The 18,129-nt window shown below is 43.4% G+C and overlaps 1 protein-coding gene across 1 annotated transcript in view; it reads right to left on the bottom strand.

The window, feature by feature from the left end:
• The window catches only part of dpysl3 (dihydropyrimidinase like 3), an 82,944-nt gene that overhangs the window by 27,858 nt on the left and 36,957 nt on the right, over positions 1-18,129 (bottom strand). Inside the window, exons 7-10 of the mRNA XM_033978711.2 lie at positions 14,297-14,365; positions 6,213-6,333; positions 4,206-4,362; positions 490-631 (exon numbers count right to left, since the gene is read on the bottom strand). Of these exons, the coding sequence (XP_033834602.1) occupies positions 490-631; positions 4,206-4,362; positions 6,213-6,333; positions 14,297-14,365 (489 nt within the window). The remainder of the gene's footprint in view (positions 1-489; positions 632-4,205; positions 4,363-6,212; positions 6,334-14,296; positions 14,366-18,129) is intronic.

The raw sequence follows: 18,129 nt of genomic DNA, 5'->3' as shown, positions 1-18,129 counted from the left end.
TGAGACTTGGTTTGATTATTTCTGTAAAAAAGGAGTTTGCAAAGCTGCGAGTTAAACGTCTGTAGCTCTCTTTTTACATCGGAGTCCAGTGTTTTCAATAAAAATACATGAGTAAAACACCAACGGACGACACAAAACCAGGCCTCAACCCGCACAGAATGTGTTCAGACAAATTTACCTTCACTATTATTTAATAAAACAAGAGAGAAATGTGAGAAAATGTTAACGCCTGTGTGAGAAAAGTGTATAAAGTGTGTGGTGAGGGGTTTTACAGACAAAAACATATAGAATAAGCTGATTACTTTGTGGATTTCGCCTGTTGCGTGGTTATTTTTAGACCGTAAGCCCCGCGATAAACGACGGACAACTGTACAATAACATTTGAGCGATCGAGAGTCAAACACGTCACTTGCTTATACTGAGTTTCTGACGGTTCTTACTGGTGTTTCTCCCAAATCGTTGAGCTGTAATTCAAAGAAAGACGCTCACCACAGCCTTGTCCCAGATCAGGGCCATACGTTCCTCCACTCCGTTGACTCCTTCCGGGATCTGAGTGAAGTCGTCTTTCCCGATGGCCTTCTGAGCCACGCTGAAGGTGCAGTGAGCGCTGCCCGTCACGCTCAAGTCTCCACTGCACAACAACACGGAGAAAACACGGTTAAACTCATAGAATGAAGCGAACCCAATATATTTCTAGAATTAAAGGTCCTGTATTATGCATCATCAGCCAAAACACGGTAGAGACGGTGGATTTCTTCTCCTCTGACATACGGCTCATGAACACTTTACTGACTTTAATCAGCCCCGCCCACTTTTTCTTTAGGGTGACACCGGTTTTGCGTTAATCCTGTTTCTTTCGAAGGAGAATCTGGGAAAAGTTTTGACGTTAAAATATAATATAAAGTCGGTCGGTTGTGTCAAATGTTCAATGTTTATGTGCAACAACGAGTAAAAGATGCAGCGATTCTCTGGGAAGCTTTAAACTGGCTCTGTAATCCCTGGAGAATTTATTTACTGTCAAGATCGAAAGACTCAAAAATAAGACAACCCAAATGACGATGGCGGCGCCCATGGATCAGGTGAATAACATGAGTCTTTTAATAACAATACCTCAATAATACTTCTATTTGCATTGATAGATTTGCACTGTTGGTGTGTCCATGCTGTACATTTTGTATTTGGTATTCCATATATTTGGTATATTTATATTATATTATTGTATGATTAGGTTATTATTATTATTATTATTATTATTATTATTATTATTATATTTTTATATTTGGTATTTATTTATTTATTTATTTTATTTGATAGGGACAATGCACATTAATGAACATCTGTTGTAAACAAATGTAAATATGCCGGATTATAGCTACAGAGCTAATTTACATCCGCAGTCCCCAGGCAGGTAAAAAGTACAACAAGTACATCACATTAGTACAATATACAAGAGTTAAAAAGTGAGAAGTAGAGTAAAAAAAAAAAAAAAAAAAAAAAAAAAAAAGGTAAGAAAAGTAAGAAGAATTATTATTATTATTATTATTATTATTATTATTATTATTATTATTATTATTATTATTATTATTATTATCATTATTATTTTAATCTATATATATTTTTGGTATTATTATTATTTATTTTATTTTTTATATATTTGGTATTATTATTATTATTATTTTTTTTTTAATCTATATATATTTTGGTATTTTGTATTTGGTCCACTCTTCTGAAGGTTTGGTGGTTTGAATCTCTCAACATAAACATCATTGGTTGAGCGGTCTGATCCACTGATCCTCAGGTTGGCGGTGCGATTCCAGCTCTCACAGATGAATGCTGCTGTTGTGTCGTTGGGCAAAGACACTTAACCCTCATCACTCCCATTGTCTGTGTGCACTGGTGTATGAACGTGTGTGTGAACGTGTGAGCGGCTCCTTGATGTAAAGAGCGTTGAGTGACTTAAACGTGAAAAAGCTCTGTATAAAAATGTGACTTTTTACCATTACCATAGTTTACAGTCGTCCCTCACTAAAACGTGGTTCATCTTTCTCGGTCTCGCTGTTTCTCAGATTTTTTTTTACAGTTCTACATGGTTTTTTTTTTACATCGTATGAGCGTGCATTGTGTTCTGCGTCCTGATTGGCTGTTGGACTGTAGACCATTGTGTTGTGCGTCCTGATTGGCTGTTGGACTGTAGACCATTGTGTCGTGCGTCCTGATTGGCTGTTGGACTGTAGACCATTGTGTTCTGCGTCCTGATTGGCTGTTGGACTGTAGACCATTGTCCATCAGTCTCCTCCGTGCCGTGTCTCCTGTACAGTACAGAATGTGTTCAGACAAATTTACATAAACGTTGGATCGCAGTGTGACTCTGAAGTGCTGTACGTTTGCAATTTATTTTCTCCCCGACAAAACCCACAACGTCGATGAAACGTTCTGCACCGACAAAGACGCCTACGAAGGTTTGAACTTTGAGAGAGTTTAAACGAGAGAGAAACGTGAGAAAATGTTAGCGCCTGTAGTGAGGGGACGACTGTATTTATTCGTGGAAACTCTGGTTTTTGGGACAGGCCTCATCGAAAACGCTACGCACATCCAAGCAGAACTAACATTTTAATTTATATGACAGAGTTTTTGGTCGTTTGGCTGCCGTACTTTGACATTTTGATCTAAAACGTAGGTAAAAATGGTCATTAAACTTGATGCAACATGGCCACTGTACGACGCCTCCTCTTCTATTAATGTTACTTGTCATCGCTGGTTCCATTTAACACAAATTTCATTACAAACCAAACGTGCTTTAAAGAGACCTCCTTGGATACAGTGTTTTTCCTAACAACATAATTTGCCGTAATGGCCTTGATGAATGGAAGTAATTTTTCCGAGGGGTACAATTAGGAGAGTGTTTTCAGGGTAAAAAAAAAAGAGACTCGTGGTGTATTTGTTGATTTTCTGCAATATTGTAACTATGGAGCTCAGTATAATGTAATAAAACGCTATTGCAGCTTAAAACAGACAGAGTTCAGTCGAGTTAGCGTTAGCAACAACAGCCTAGCGTTATGTTTTTTTTTAAAAGAAGAGGTTTCACACTTAAATAGGGTATTAATAGCTAACACGTAACATATTTAGCTCAATATTTTTACCTTTAATTGTTTTGAAAATGTGATATTTGCTGAGTTCCAGATCATTATCGTCACTATCGTCCTGTATTGCGTCAGGTTTGTGAAGTTGTAGTGTATTGTTCTGTATCGGAGCATGGACAAGGACTGGAATAAGGCCCAGGAGAGATCGCTAGATTACTCAAACATGCACAAACAACATCTAAAACCTCTTGAGACGTGGTTTTATGAGGTTAAAACGTGGTAGAAAGCGCCAAAAAAGTAGATTTTGCATAATAACCCGTCTTTAACTTTGTAGTCATTTGTAGCTGGCACGGATATAGCAGTTATTAAAAACGCAATAAGCCGTAATTTTCATCTGTGCGCTGCATTTTTCTTACTCCACCTCTTGTAGCCGAGATATATTTCATATTTTTACTCATGTTTTATTCATGTTATTATACTTGCACACACCATAGACTGCACATAGAAATGGAGATAGCTAAACTGCTAGCCGCCATATTCTCTCTGTACCTGCTGCTAGACTCGTCATTTTGGTCTTAAAATGTTCGTATTAACCCGCTTTACATGATCCTTGTGTTTTTATTTCACTATTGTGTCTGTAAATCAAGATATGAACGTTAATAACAGACAAATCAGGCGCCGTCTCTCCCCTTAGCAACAGGTTTGATTGACAGCGTTGCTAAGTACCCGCTCCCTGCTAAACCAACAGTGCAGACGGGAAGGGGCGTTACCTTCAACAGCCTCGCTCCGGATTGGCTCTTTGGTTGCTATGATACTCACGGTTTGAACAACTCAGCTCCAAATTCGACGCCATAGCTGCTCTAGCATCGATGAGCTTCATTTGACTGAAGCCGAACGTTGTAGCTGACGTCACACTCACAGTCTTTCGCTATTTTTGCCGCTTAAACCATTTTGAATGTTATTACTGCGTACTTTTTGCTCTTTGTTATGATACTGCATCGTGCGAGCTACCGTATATAAGTAATTTGGGTCTTAGTTTAATGTTCGCTAATATAAAATCAGTCATTCAGTCAAATTTTTCGCACAGATCCTGCAGTGTAGCGACATAAATCTGCCGTGTTTTACCTGGACAGCAGAGTGTTGAGATAGTCCGGGGTGGTGGGATCAGGACTCAGAGGAGGAGACGTCACGAAAGACGCAGCTTTGGCCCAGTTCTTGCTCCAGTAGTGAGTCCCGTCGGTGCCCAGACTCGCCGTGATGGGCTCCCCGAAAACCACGTTTCCTGCAGCAGAGACGAGAACACGGTTTTACTGATTAACTTTGTACAATTTGAACCGGATTAAACGTGAAACCACCAGAGTACATTGAAATCCACATCCTGTTGGGCGTCCACCATCTCCCTGTGTCCATTGCTTTGTCTGAAATGTCCCACAGTACGGCATTAAACTTGGATACGATTGAATAAACGCAAGAAATTCCTGATCGCTAAAAAAAAAAACATTGAAAAACATGCATTGTCTATGTAAGCGGAGTCACCTCTCAGCAGATCTAACTCGGAACTTGCTGATTTAAAACTGCACTATGTCCTTTTTCTCGTAGGAAGTTGCTACTTGCTTGTCTCCATGGAGATGTGACTGCTTTGCCAAGAATTTCCCACAGTGTAGCGTTAAACATATCTGTCCTGTATTGGCTCAATTTGATTATCGTGTAAAAAATACTTTGAATAACACACATTTTCATCATCAGCAGGCACGTTTTTCCGCAGAACTGGCTTGTAAGTTGCTCTAGCGGTGTCGCCTGCTTGTCGCCGTGACGATAGATAAGTTTAATACCGTCTAAGCAGAAACGTCCCCATGGAGACGATCCTAAAAGCCTGTACTTAAAGCGCACGTTTAAGTACAGGCTTTTTATAGCATTACTGATACTTTGCTGGGGGTTGACTGCATGTATGTCTATTGTGGAATGTTCAGCGGTTACCATGGCTACGCTATGTACAGAGCAAAAAAAAACACAGGCTGATGAGCTTTAAGATGGTGTGAAAACTTATGAAAACTTACAAAATGAAGTTGAGATGTTTGATTTTGAAAACTAAACTATGAAAAAACTTTTGGCTAACGCTAACTAGCTAATGCTAATTGAGCTGGATTTGTTTAACAGCACAACGCAGCTAACTTGTTGTATTTCTAGCTAATTAAGTTGTTTATGGTCAGATTTAGCTAAAACAAAGCTCATATTAGACTTGTCACGATAACAAATTTCGATATATCGCCACAGAGAAATCGCGCTAAACGATAATATTGAAACTACTTTACGTCACTAATTAAGATTTATAATGCGAGAAAATCCCAGTAAACCATTTTTAAATCGACTGTTTCATTAAAAGACATGAGCTGCAACAGATAAACAACAAAACGTACAATATTTAGCCATAAACGGGACGTATTCATTGCTCCACAGCTCAATTCTTATCATATTACAGGAAAAACACCCCAAATCTACCACTTTTGTGCAGAAAAACTAGTCTTCGTAAATACTGAGCTCCAAAATATATTGTTCTAGCTTTAATTTACTGAACGATACGTCGATAGAGTGATTATCCTGACGGGACAAGCTCAGATTAAACTTGTCTAACTCGAGTAACAAACCTTTAGCCGTTTGACAGCAGCTTTCTATAAAGACTATCACAGACTGTATATGTAAATGACCGTAGCTAACGTGCTAGCCGCTACGTTCCAAACAGGAAGTGATCATGTTTGCGCTTCCGGCTCCATCAACTCTGGCTCCAATTCACTTTACATTGAAAAACTGTCATCCCGTCTCTCTGTAACTGCTGCTGTCAGTCGTCATTTTGGTCTTAAATGTTCGTATTAACCCGCTCTACATTTACGCTAACACAGGCTGAAGCACGTCTGTCGGCAAACGCTTCAGACGTATTGTTTTTTTGACTCAGAAAATCGTGAGAATTCATCTTTGCTGCTACGTCTACTATATCGTCCCAGTTCAGATACATCGTGAAAACTCTCTTACGGTCAAAGTGAGACCACCGTGTACCGTCTGCGTGTAATTATAAAGAGTTTTTATCGTCCGCGTACCACATTTTGTGCTACGTATAAAAGCGTCTAAACTCCTCACCCTTCTTGCGGGCCAGGGAGATGATGTCGGCGGCGCTCTTGCTCATGACGCGGGTGACGTACAGCGGACAGTTGGTTTGACTCGCGATGGTCACGGCCCGAAACACCGCCTCCGCCTCCAGCTGCACAGAGAAAAAAAACAACACGTGATTAAACCGTTTTAAATGACACTCTCTGCTTTGATTAATAGTGAAACATGTGATTTTCAAAGATGTTTCAGTTCAGTTGAGGATGGATGTCCAAATTTCATGATGAGACACACTTTCCACACTTGGGGCGGGTGCGGAGAGATCCGGGTAGCAGTCGAAGGCGGGGACCTCGACGACCGGATCTCCGGACATGGAGACTAGCTCTGGGGACATGGAATGTCACCTCGCTGGGGGGGAAGGAGCCTGAGCTTGTGCGGGAGGTTGAGCGTTACCGGCTAGATATAGTCGGCCTCACCTCCACACACAGCTTGGGCTCTGGAACCCATCTTCTTGAGAGGGGTTGGACTCTCCATTTCTCTGGCGTTGCCCGCGGGGAGCGGCGGCGAGCTGGTGTGGGCTTGCTCATTGCCCCACAGCTCAGCCGCTGCGTGTTGGGGTTCACTCCGGTGAACGAGAGGGTCGCGTCCCTGCGCCTTCGGGTCGGGGACAGGTCTCTCACTGTTGTGTCGGCCTACGGGCCAAACAGCAGTGCAGAGTACCCGGCCTTCTTGGAGTCCCTGGGAGGGGTACTAGACAGTGCACCAACCGGGGACTCCGTTGTTCTCCTGGGGGACTTCAACGCCCATGTGGGTAACGACAGTGACACTTGGAGGGGCGTGATTGGGAGGAACGGCCTCCCCGATCTGAACCCGAGCGGTGTTTTGTTATTGGACTTCTGTGCTAGCCACAGCTTGTCCATAACAAACACCATGTTCGAGCACAAGGGTGTCCATCGGTGCACGTGGCACCAGGACACTCTAGGTCGGAGGTCGATGATCGACTTTGTTGTCGTGTCATCTGACCTCCGACCGCGTGTCTTGGACACTCGGGTGAAGAGAGGGGCTGAGCTGTCAACTGATCACCACCTGGTGGTGAGTTGGATCCGCTGGCGGAGGAGGAAGCCGGACAGACCTGGCAGGCCCAAGCGTATTGTGAGGGTCTGCTGGGAACGTCTGGCGGAGCCCTCCGTCAGGGGAGTCTTCAACTCCCACCTCCGGGAGAGCTTCTCCCTGATCCCGGGGGAGGTTGGAGACATGGACTCCGAGTGGGCCATGTTCTCCACCTCTATTGTTGATGCGGCTGCTCGTAGCTGTGGTCGTAAGGTCTGTGGTGCTTGTCGCGGCGGCAATCCCCGAACCCGGTGGTGGACACCGGAAGTAAGGGATGCCGTCAAGCTGAAGAAGGAGTCCTATCGAGCCTTGTTGGCTCGTGGGACTCCTGAGGCAGCTGATGAGTACCGGCAGGCCAAGCGTGCCGCGGCTCGGGCGGTCACAGAGGCAAAAACTCGGGGTTGGGAGGAGTTCGGGGAGGCCATGGAGGAGGACTATCGGACGGCCTCAAAGAGATTCTGGCAAACCGTCCGACGCCTCAGGAGGGGAAAGCAGTGCTTCACCAACACTGTTTACAGTGCGGGTGGAGAGCTGCTGACCTCGACTGGGGATGTTGTCGGGCGGTGGAAGGAATACTTTGAGGATCTCCTCAATCCCACTGTCACGTCTTCCGAGGAGGAAGCAGAAACTGGGGACCCAGAGGCGGACTCGTCCATCACCCTGGCTGAAGTCACTGAGGTGGTTGGCAAGCTCCTCGGTGGCAAGGCTCCGGGGGTGGATGAGATCCGTCCTGAGTACCTCAAGTCTCTGGATGTTGTGGGACTGTCTTGGCTGACACGTCTCTGCAGCATCGCGTGGCGGTCGGGGACAGTACCTGTGGAATGGCAGACCGGGGTGGTGGTCCCTCTGTATAAGAAGGGGGACCGGAGGGTGTGTTCCAATCACAGGGGAATCACACTCCTCAGCCTTCCCGGTAAGGTCTATTCCAGGGTACTGGAGAGGAGAATCCGACCGATAGTCGAACCTCGGATTCAGGAGGAGCAGTGTGGTTTTCGTCCTGGTCGTGGAACACTGGACCAGCTCTATACTCTCCATCGGGTCCTCGAGGGCTCATGGGAGTATGCCCAACCAGTCCACATGTGTTTTGTGGATCTGGAGAAGGCATTCGACCGTGTCCCTCGTGGTGTCCTTTGGGGGGTGCTCTGGGAGTATGGGGTCCGGGGCTCTTTGCTAAGGGCTGTCCGGTCCCTGTATGACCGGAGCAGGAGCTGTGTTCGCATTGCCGGCAGTAAGTCAGACCTGTTCCCAGTGCATGTTGGACTCCGCCAGGGCTGCCCTTTGTCACCGGTTCTGTTCATTATATTTATGGACAGAATTTCTAGGCGCAGCCAGGGGCCGGAGGGGGCCTGGTTTGGGAACCACAGGATTTCATCTCTGCTGTTTGCAGATGATGTTGTCCTGATGGCTTCTTCAGGCCAGGACCTGCAGCAGGCACTGGGGCGGTTTGCAGCCGAGTGTGAAGCGGCTGGGATGAGAATCAGCTCCTCCAAATCCGAGGCCATGGTTCTCGACCGGAAAAAGGTGGTTTGCTCTCTCCGGGTGGGTGGTGAGTCTCTGCCCCAAGTGGAGGAGTTCAAGTATCTCGGGGTCTTGTTCACGAGTGAGGGAAGGATGGAGCGTGAGATTGACAGGCGGATCGGTGCAGCGTCTGCAGTGATGCGGTCGCTGTATCGGTCCGTTGTGGTAAAGAAGGAGCTGAGCCGGAAGGCGAAGCTCTCGATTTACCGGTCAATCTACGTTCCTACCCTCACCTATGGTCATGAGCTTTGGGTAATGACCGAAAGGACAAGATCGCGGATACAAGCGGCTGAAATGGGCTTCCTCCGCAGAGTGGCCGGGCGCACCCTTAGGGATAGGGTGAGGAGCTCGGTCACACGGGAGGAGCTCGGAGTAGAGCCGCTGCTCCTACACGTTGAGAGGAACCAGCTGAGGTGGCTCGGGCATCTGCTCAGGATGCCTCCTGGACGCCTCCCTAGGGAGGTGTTCTGGGCATGTCCCACCGGGAGGAGGCCCCGGGGAAGACCCAGGACACGCTGGAGGGACTATGTCTCTCGGCTGGCCTGGGAACGCCTTGGGGTCCCACCGGAGGAGCTGGAGGACGTGTCCGGGGTGAGGGAAGTCTGGGAGTCCCTGCTTAGACTGCTGCCCCCGCGACCCGGCCCCGGATAAGCGGAAGAAAATGGATGGATGGATGGACACACTTTCCACGTTGGTGCTTTTGTAATCTTAAAGCTAATCTGCAAAGAAAAGCTTTTAAATGGCGTTACATGAACTTAAGTAAGGTTATCTTTAAAAAAAACTACTGTAAATGAGCACATCACCATGGAAACTAAACCACACAACGATATATATCTGGAAAAAATGGCTCGAAAATGAAAAATCTGGCAACAAAACTACTTCAATATTTTAAATACTTCAACAGAGTGTTCTTAATATAATCCTGCCCAATTATTGCTTAGAAATAAAGGTGCGTTATGTAACTTTTCTAATGAGGAGGGTTCGCTACTTGCTACTCTCCGTCAACGTTAATACAGTATTTTCCTGAGTATAAGTCGCACCAGCCAAAAAATGCATAATAATGAAGGAAAAAAAACAGATTTCACATATAAGTGGCACTCATACAGTCTGGAAAATACGGTAATTTACCTAGAATGTCCCACAGTACGGCATTAAACTTAACTATCGCCGTGGAGATAAGAAGGAAATGCAACCTGACCAAATTACAAGTAAGGGGGCCTCACAGTAACAAAGATAATATAAAAACATCTGTATTATAATGCGAGATATACATTTAATATCGTACTGTGGCAATAGTATCTCCACGGAGACGAGCAAGTGACGGACGTCCCACTACAAAAGTTACATAGTGCACCTTTAAAATAATTTTTTTAAAGTTACCTCTCGCCCCTAAACTGCTAGAAAGTTGTTGTTGTTTTTTTTTAATGCTATTTATTTTATATTCCTCATTTTCTTTTCTCATTTTCACTCTGCATTAACTACAAAACCTTTATTGTCTGATAATCAGGAAGTGCACAGTTAGCATGAAAACAAAAGAAACAAAAGTCAATTGTTTTTGTCTTTTTCCCAATCCAACGCTAAACCCTAAACAAACCTAGACAGAAGAGCACCGTTAGCATGACGATGAACTAGCTGTTTTTTCACATTTTAAGACTGGAAAAATGAGTTGTTTGTGTCTTTTTCCCAATCCAACGCTTCTAATAAAGCCTCAACAAACCCAGACAGAAGGGCATAGTTAGCATGATAGTTGTTGTTAGCATTAGCGTCATGGCAAAACTCCGCTGTGGTCTCTGACAGTTATGAAAAGTGCTTGTAAACTCATCGTGGTGAATACTTAAGATGCTAGGAATGCGTTATTAAGTGAGGAATAACTCTGGACCACTGCAAAACCCTAAACAAACCCAGACAGAAATGCACAGTTAGCATGATAGTAGCTGTTACCATTAGAGTCAGGCCAAAACTCCACCGTGCTGGGGTAAACTATTAAAAATGAACTAGCTTTGTTTTTTCAAGTTTTAAGACAGTAAAAATGAGTTGATTGCGTCTTTTTCCCGATCCAACGCTTCCAATGAACCCTAAACAAATCCAAACAGAAGTGCAGAGTTAGCATGATAGTACCTGTTAGCATTAGCATCAGGCAAAACTCTGCTGTGCGGCTGGAAACGGTTTAAAATGCACTAGCGCAGTTTTTTCACGTTTTAAGACAGTAAAAATTTGTTGTTTGCGTCTTTTTCCCAAACAAACACTTCCAATAAACCTCAAACAAACCCAAACAGAAGTGCAGAGTTAGCATGATAGTAGCTGTTAGCATTAGCATCATGCCAAAACTCCGCCGTGCTGCTGCAAACGGTTTAAAATAGATCTGTTTTTTCACGTTTTAAGACAGAGAAAATGTGTTGTTTGTGTCTTTTTCTCAATCAAACACTTCCAATAAACCCTAAACGAACCCAGACAGACGTGCAGAGTTAGCATGATAGTAGCTGTTAGCATTAGCATCATGCCAAAACTCCGCCGTGCTGCTGCAAACGGTTTAAAATGAACTAGTTTAAGACAGTAAAAACGAAACACCACTTAATAAAGTTTGATTGATTTCATCCAGTCCAAGAACGAGGCCCTGTATAAACGACCGCAACCACTTAAGAAGTCTTGAAACAAAAGTCAATTGTTTGTGTCTTTTTTCCCAAATGCAAAGCTTCCAATAAACCCTAAACAAACCCAGACAGCAGCCGGACACTGATCAGACGGCACGAACCCCAGCTGGACGTCTCTCGGCGAATTACATTACGCGCACTTTAGATCCTTGAGACTCCACTTAACTGCGATACTGCACAGCTGACGGGAATAAACTACTCCACTGCAGAAAGCGGAAAGTCCCAGGCCGTGAAGTTGCTGAGTCAAAAATATGTCTTTCATTTTTGGAGTTTACTGAAACAACACCGGCCAAAACGGATTATGGAAACGTGAGATTTTAGAGTGTCGAAACCATATGCGTGTAACAGGAAAAATGTGCTAAAGCCGCTAAAGACGGTTCAAAAACAGGCAAAAAACGAGACAAATGGTGTGAGGAGAAGTTGAAAATGTAAATGATTTTTCGGCGTAAAAGTCTCGCGGGGAGGCTGGACAAAAGAGGCGCCGCGTTTAGGGAAAAAAATAAGGTTTGCAGCAGGGATTTTTGCCATGGATTTAAATAGGTCAGCGGATTTGAATGGTGGTATTGTTTCAGTGTTCAATAGAGATGGAAGATAGAAGGAAATTATATTAATGTAATGGTTGTTTTGGAGATATGACAAATTTGAACATTTATTTCTTCTATAATAACAGCTGGGCCATTCAAAAAGGCCGCAAATAAAGCTGTTTAAGAAGAAAAACAAACTTGCATCACGTTTTAATTCAATTCAAAGGATGAGGGAAGAAGGAAGAGAAGAAAGAAAGGATAATGGTCAAGTTTATTTCTTTAGCACATTTAAAACAACTTCAGCTGCCCAAACGGATTCATAAACGTCAATGCAAAACAAATAGAGCGCAGACAGGACCCAGAGAGCGCAGAGAGGACGCATAGAGCGCAGACAGGACCCATAGAGCGCAGACAGGACCCAGAGAGCGCAGACAGGACCCAGAGAGCGCAGACACTACCCATAGAGCGCAGACAGGACCCTAAGAGCACAGACAGAGGACCCATAGAGGGCAGACAGGACCCATAGAGCGCAGATAGAGGACCCATACAGCGCAGAGAGGACCCATAGACCGCAGACAGAGGACCCATAGAGCGCAGACAGGACCCATAGAGCGCAGACAGGACCCATAGAGCGCAGACAGGACCCATAGAGCGCAGACAGGACCCATAGAGCGCAGATAGAGGACCCATACAGCGCAGAGAGGACCCATAGACCGCAGACAGAGGACCCATAGAGCGCAGACAGGACCCATAGAGCGCAGACAGAGGACCCATAGAGCGTAGACAGAGGACCCATAGAGCGCAGACAGAGGACCCATAGAGCGCAGACAGGACCCATAGAGCGCAGATAGAGGACCCATACAGCGCAGAGAGGACCCATAGAGCGCAGACAGAGGACCCATAGAGCCTAGACAGAGGACCCATAGAGTGCAGACAGAACCCATAGAGCGCAGACAGAGGACCCATAGTGCGCAGATATTGAAACACAATCAAGAACATTTTGAATTGCACAGCACAGGCCTGATGTTTCTCGTCTCTTAGTTTTTGTGAACAGACGAGCTGCAGTGTTCTGGACTTTCTGTCGCTGCAGGGAGCCCTGGTCCAGACCCACAGACAAAAAACTAAAATAATCCAGATGCCGCGTAACAAATATGTGGATTGCGTTATCAAAATCCGCCTGTGGAAGGTCGAACTTTACTTTAGCCAGAAGAAAGAAATGAAAGAATCTGGATTTTATGACAGAGAGAATGTGCTTGTCCAGAGTCCACAGTCGCCCCAAGATTCATCACCGCATCAAACAAGAGACAGAGGACCTCACACTGTCAGGCCCAAGAGGACCTCACACTGTCAGGCTTAAAGAGAACCTCACACTGTCAGGCTTAAAGAGGACCTCACACTGTCAGGCCTGAGACGACTGGACACCATCAAGGCACAAAACAACCTCACACTGTCAGGCTTAAAGAGGACCTCACACTGTCAGGCTTAAAGAGAACCTCACACTGTCAGGCTTAAAGAGAACCTCACACTGTCAGGCTTAAAGAGGACCTCACACTGTCAGGCTTAAAGAGGACCTCACACTGTCAGGGTTAAAGAGAACCTCACACTGTCAGGCCAAAACAGTGGGTTAGTTTGGCCAAACACCACAATCTCAGTTTGATTTTCATTTAAGTTCAGAAAGTTTATGTTCAGCCAAGTCCCTGAGACAGTCCTGCAGAGCTTTGATCGTGGTCTGGCTGGTCACTGAGAGCTTTGAGCGCCTTGAAAGTGGAAAATATGAATGTGCAAAACAATGAAATGCCACATTGTGCTTTTTTAAAAACCTCACCCGAGGGAGAGGACAGAGCGAAAAGGGCCCTAATATTGAACCCTGGGGCACACTGTACTTTAGTGACACATTACCTGTATGAGTCCATGGAAATAGATACTAGTTAAAACCATACTTTGGAACATTCTCCATGGAGTTAGACACGTTTTATGTCGTCCTGCGGAAGATAATCACCAAAGGAACAACATTTCCATGGAAACAAGCAGGAAGCGGACCTCCTACGAGCCAAATAAGAGTCAGGTTTGTGTAGACGCAAGCCCGCTCACAGTACAGACTCATGTTTTTCATAGTTTTAAATGTAAAAAACAAAATGTAAAAACAAACAAGCAGAAACTTCTACGTCTTTTATTTGAGTCTAAATCTGTAAAATTATAAAATGACGTTTCAGAACTTTTGTTGAGTCCATTCACCTTTTGCTTGAGCTTCAATCACTGCATTTATTCTCACGTTTTAACACATTTCTGATGGATTAGCGTAGCATTTTCTTACCTCTTCTGGTCGGCTCAGCACGTGTCCCTCTGGTCCAGTTATTCCCATCTGCAGCATACGAGCCTGCTCCTGAACACGTGGAAATGGAAGATTAGCATTCACAAACAAATTCCCTGATTGCTGACATGGGTAGCTTTTGAAATCAAATTATTGTTTTGGATTTAATTAAACATCATTTGTCAAGCGATGCACAATATTGACGGTATTGATTCAGAAACTATCAATCATCATCAGCTGCTCTACGTGACGTCAGTTTCTTTGCTCCTGAAGTGGAACAAGCTCCAGAAAAATCTTTAAACTGGAGTAAATAGTCGCTTAGAAACGTCAACTTTTATATTGTACAACTTAAAAAGAGGGTATTTTACTTGTACGAGGTATTAACCGCTAACACATAACACATTTAGATCACAATGTTCCTTTTTTTTGTTTTAAAATCCAAAATTTGTCAAAAAACCATGTATTTACATGTTTTATGTTTCACGTTTTTTTAATGTTTTGAGTCCCCCCTCCCTTTGCTCTCCGTGCTAAATCACTCCCCCTTCAGAGCACTACCATAACACACTCACCGTGCATCCGGCTAATAAAACTACTGCACATCGCATCAGGTTTGTGAAGTTGTAGTGTATTGTTTTGTATCATGTTTTTTGTATATTTACAGAGAATTGCCGAGCGGGAGTTTGGGTGATGTAGGCTTGTGGGCGGAGCCTTGGACAGAATCGTACTGTAAACCGTAAAGAGGGTTCAAAGAGGGTTCAAATAGGGCCCAGGAGAGATCGCTAGATTACTCAAATATGCATGGATGACATCTAAAAATCATCTAAAACTTCTTCAGGCATGTTTTTGATGAGCAAACAACATTATAACATGATCCTCTTTAATGTGCACGGCATGAATGTATTTTATCATTTCTCTAACAAATAAAAAGTCTCAGTTTATCTTTCCTATTGTTTGTATAATATATTAAAATGGAGTATAAGGGTCACTTAAAAAATACATTAACTGGGCGCTACGAGAATGATGTCGTAACATTTCGACATTAAAGTTGTGACTTAATGAGAATAAAGTCGAAGCCATAAAAAGTCGAAATTTTACGAGAATAAAGTGATGAGAATAAAGTAAAATATTTTCAAGAATAAAGTCATAGATTTACAAGAATAACGTCAGAATTTTATGGGAATAAAGTCATAAAGTTACGAGAATAAAGTTGACGGCGAATCAAAATGAACGCAAACTGCAAAAGAAAAGATTCAACAGTTGTTTATATTTAAAAGGCCAGCAGTATAAAGTTCTACATCTATGTGCGCAAGTTTTTATTTAACCTTTTAACTCACATAAAGGTCATTTTTTGTCATGGTGGTGAATGGCTCTTGCCCCTAAACCTGGACAAAATTATGTCTTTACGTTGACTATGATTTTATTTTCATAAAATTGTGACTTTATTCTTGTAAAATTATGTTTTTAATGTGAAAATGTTACAATTTTATTCTCATAGCACTGGCATAATACTTTTTTTTGTAAAGTGACCCTTACACTCCATCGTAATATATAATTTGACAAACAAAACTTTTTTTTTCCTCTTGATCAAACAAGATTTTTTATTTGATTTGAAACCTTGAAATCGGCTCCAAACCGCATGATTTAACCGACAAAATATTGACCTCCTCATTAAAAAGAATCAAAGTGATCGCTGACGATTAGAAACGACTGAATCTTGAACTTGATTAAAACTGAATTAATTGCACGGCTTTAATTTGGACAAATGCTTTCAGACAGAGTTTACTTCATATTCAAACTCAATACGTCAAACTCAAATCCGCAGTCCCCAGATTCTTTGTAAACAGCAGAAAAAGATCTGCAGCATCTCGCCAAAACTAACCACGCTGACACAGTCCAGGTCTCTCTCAAAACAGCAAAAATTCAAATTAATTCACTCGTGTCCACCCACAAAACCCCCTCATCATGTATCGTGTAAACCAGACAAATGATTAAACTACAAGACACGCAGTCACCACTTTGCTCCGTGACAGTGTTTAGTCTGAAGGTCGATAAAGTTAAGCCATGGAAACCAAAATATGATAAGACGAGATGGAAAGTGAATCAAACTCATTCAGTCAAATTAATGGAAACGTTTCTCCATAAACGACTATTTTAAATCAGTTCTTTTGTGTCTGGTCTATGGTTATACAGTCGTCCCTCACTATATCACGGTTCATCTTTCGTGGTCTCGCTGTTTCGCAGATTTTTTTACTGCAATTATACATGTTTTTTACATCGTATGATCGTGCATCGTGTTCTGCGTCCTGATTGGCTGTTGGACTGTAGACCATTGTCCATCAGTCTCCTCCGTGCCGTGTCTCCTGTCCAGTACAGAATGTGTTCAGACAAATTTACATAAACGTTGGATCGCAGTGTGACTCTGAAGTGCTGTACGTTTGCAATTTGTTTTCTCCCCGACAAAACCCACGATGTCGATGAAACGTTCTGCACCGACAAAGACGCCTACGAAGGTTTGAACTTTGAGAGAGTTTAAACGAGAGAGAAATGTGAGAAAATGTTAACGCTTGTGTGAGAAAAGTGTATAAAGTGTGTGGTGAGGGGTTTTACAGACAAAAAACATATAGAATAACTGTAAAAAATAAAGCTGACTACCGACCCTAACCCCCGCAATAAACGTGGGACCACTGTCATCTACGTCACCCGTGGATCATCATGTTTAAAATCACAATATTCATCAAAAACGACGTAATAAAAGAAACGTACGCTGACGTTAGAAAGCTGCGACGCCCGATGTCAGCTAACGTCGCCGTAAACATCGTAAAAACTGAGTCGTGAAGTCGTCAGGGCGTCCGTCTGGAAAGCTGCAAACGTTAGAGCGTAGTGGATATATTTTTCATTTGTACGAAAATAACTACGCAACGCTGCCGAATCCTACGAGTATCGACGATTAAGAAACTAAAACGGAAGAACGTGCAACAGGAGTAAACGAATTAAAGTAGAAAGCGAATGTCTGGCTCGTTTTTGTTTTGTCGGATTTATTTATTTTGTACGCCGCGGCCACGTGACTTGAGAGTAAATAGCGGAGATTGTCGGTCGCGGTTTTGGCGGCGTCGGAAGAAGCACAAAGCCTTATTCTTTTGTGAAGCGCATCTGGAGAGACGGGTGTTATTTTTTAATGCGACGCAAGAAAGAAAAAACGCTCGAGGAGACAGTTTGTGAGATTGTGGAGAGGAAGACGTCGATCTGAGAGGTGGAAATGCAGCTGTGAGACTTTATTACGACATTTAACTAAGAATAGAACTCGAATCACTCCAAAAACAACTTCAATCAAGGGTCAATGAGAAGGAAACAACTATCACACGGTTAAACGCTCTGAAAAGTCCATTTTGCATGTTCTGTGGTCGCAACTAGACGTCTTAAAAATGTCTACGTAAACTTTAAAACGCCCATATTACACTGTTTTTTATGTCGTTTCCTCGTCACAAACAGACCCGGAGTTGCGTTTCGTTTCGTTCGCACATGTTTATCGCACAAATCCTGCACATTTAGGCTGAGTTCTTGTCTCAAACTGAAAACGCAGCTGCTCTATAAGTCCAGATGGTCGATCTATACGGCCCCTGCAGACGTCGAACCTTTGGGTTTTGTGGGCGAAAGTTCTGACCGCTGAGCTACTTTCCTCTTTATTTATACAGCGGGACACAGATTTGATGTTTAAAACAACCACGGGGCAGAATTCAACTGTGGATTTTTGAGGTAACGACTGAAAAATGTGTAAGTTTATTTTAAAATATCAGTGTTTCAGTCGTACATTTTGATACGGTGCGAAGTCCAGCACA

Source organism: Periophthalmus magnuspinnatus, chromosome 14 (genome assembly GCF_009829125.3).
Source record: "Periophthalmus magnuspinnatus isolate fPerMag1 chromosome 14, fPerMag1.2.pri, whole genome shotgun sequence".
NCBI lineage: Eukaryota > Metazoa > Chordata > Actinopteri > Gobiiformes > Gobiidae > Periophthalmus > Periophthalmus magnuspinnatus.
The sequence above is the reverse complement of the archived record's forward strand: the minus strand, read 5'-3'. Positions and strand labels throughout refer to the sequence as shown.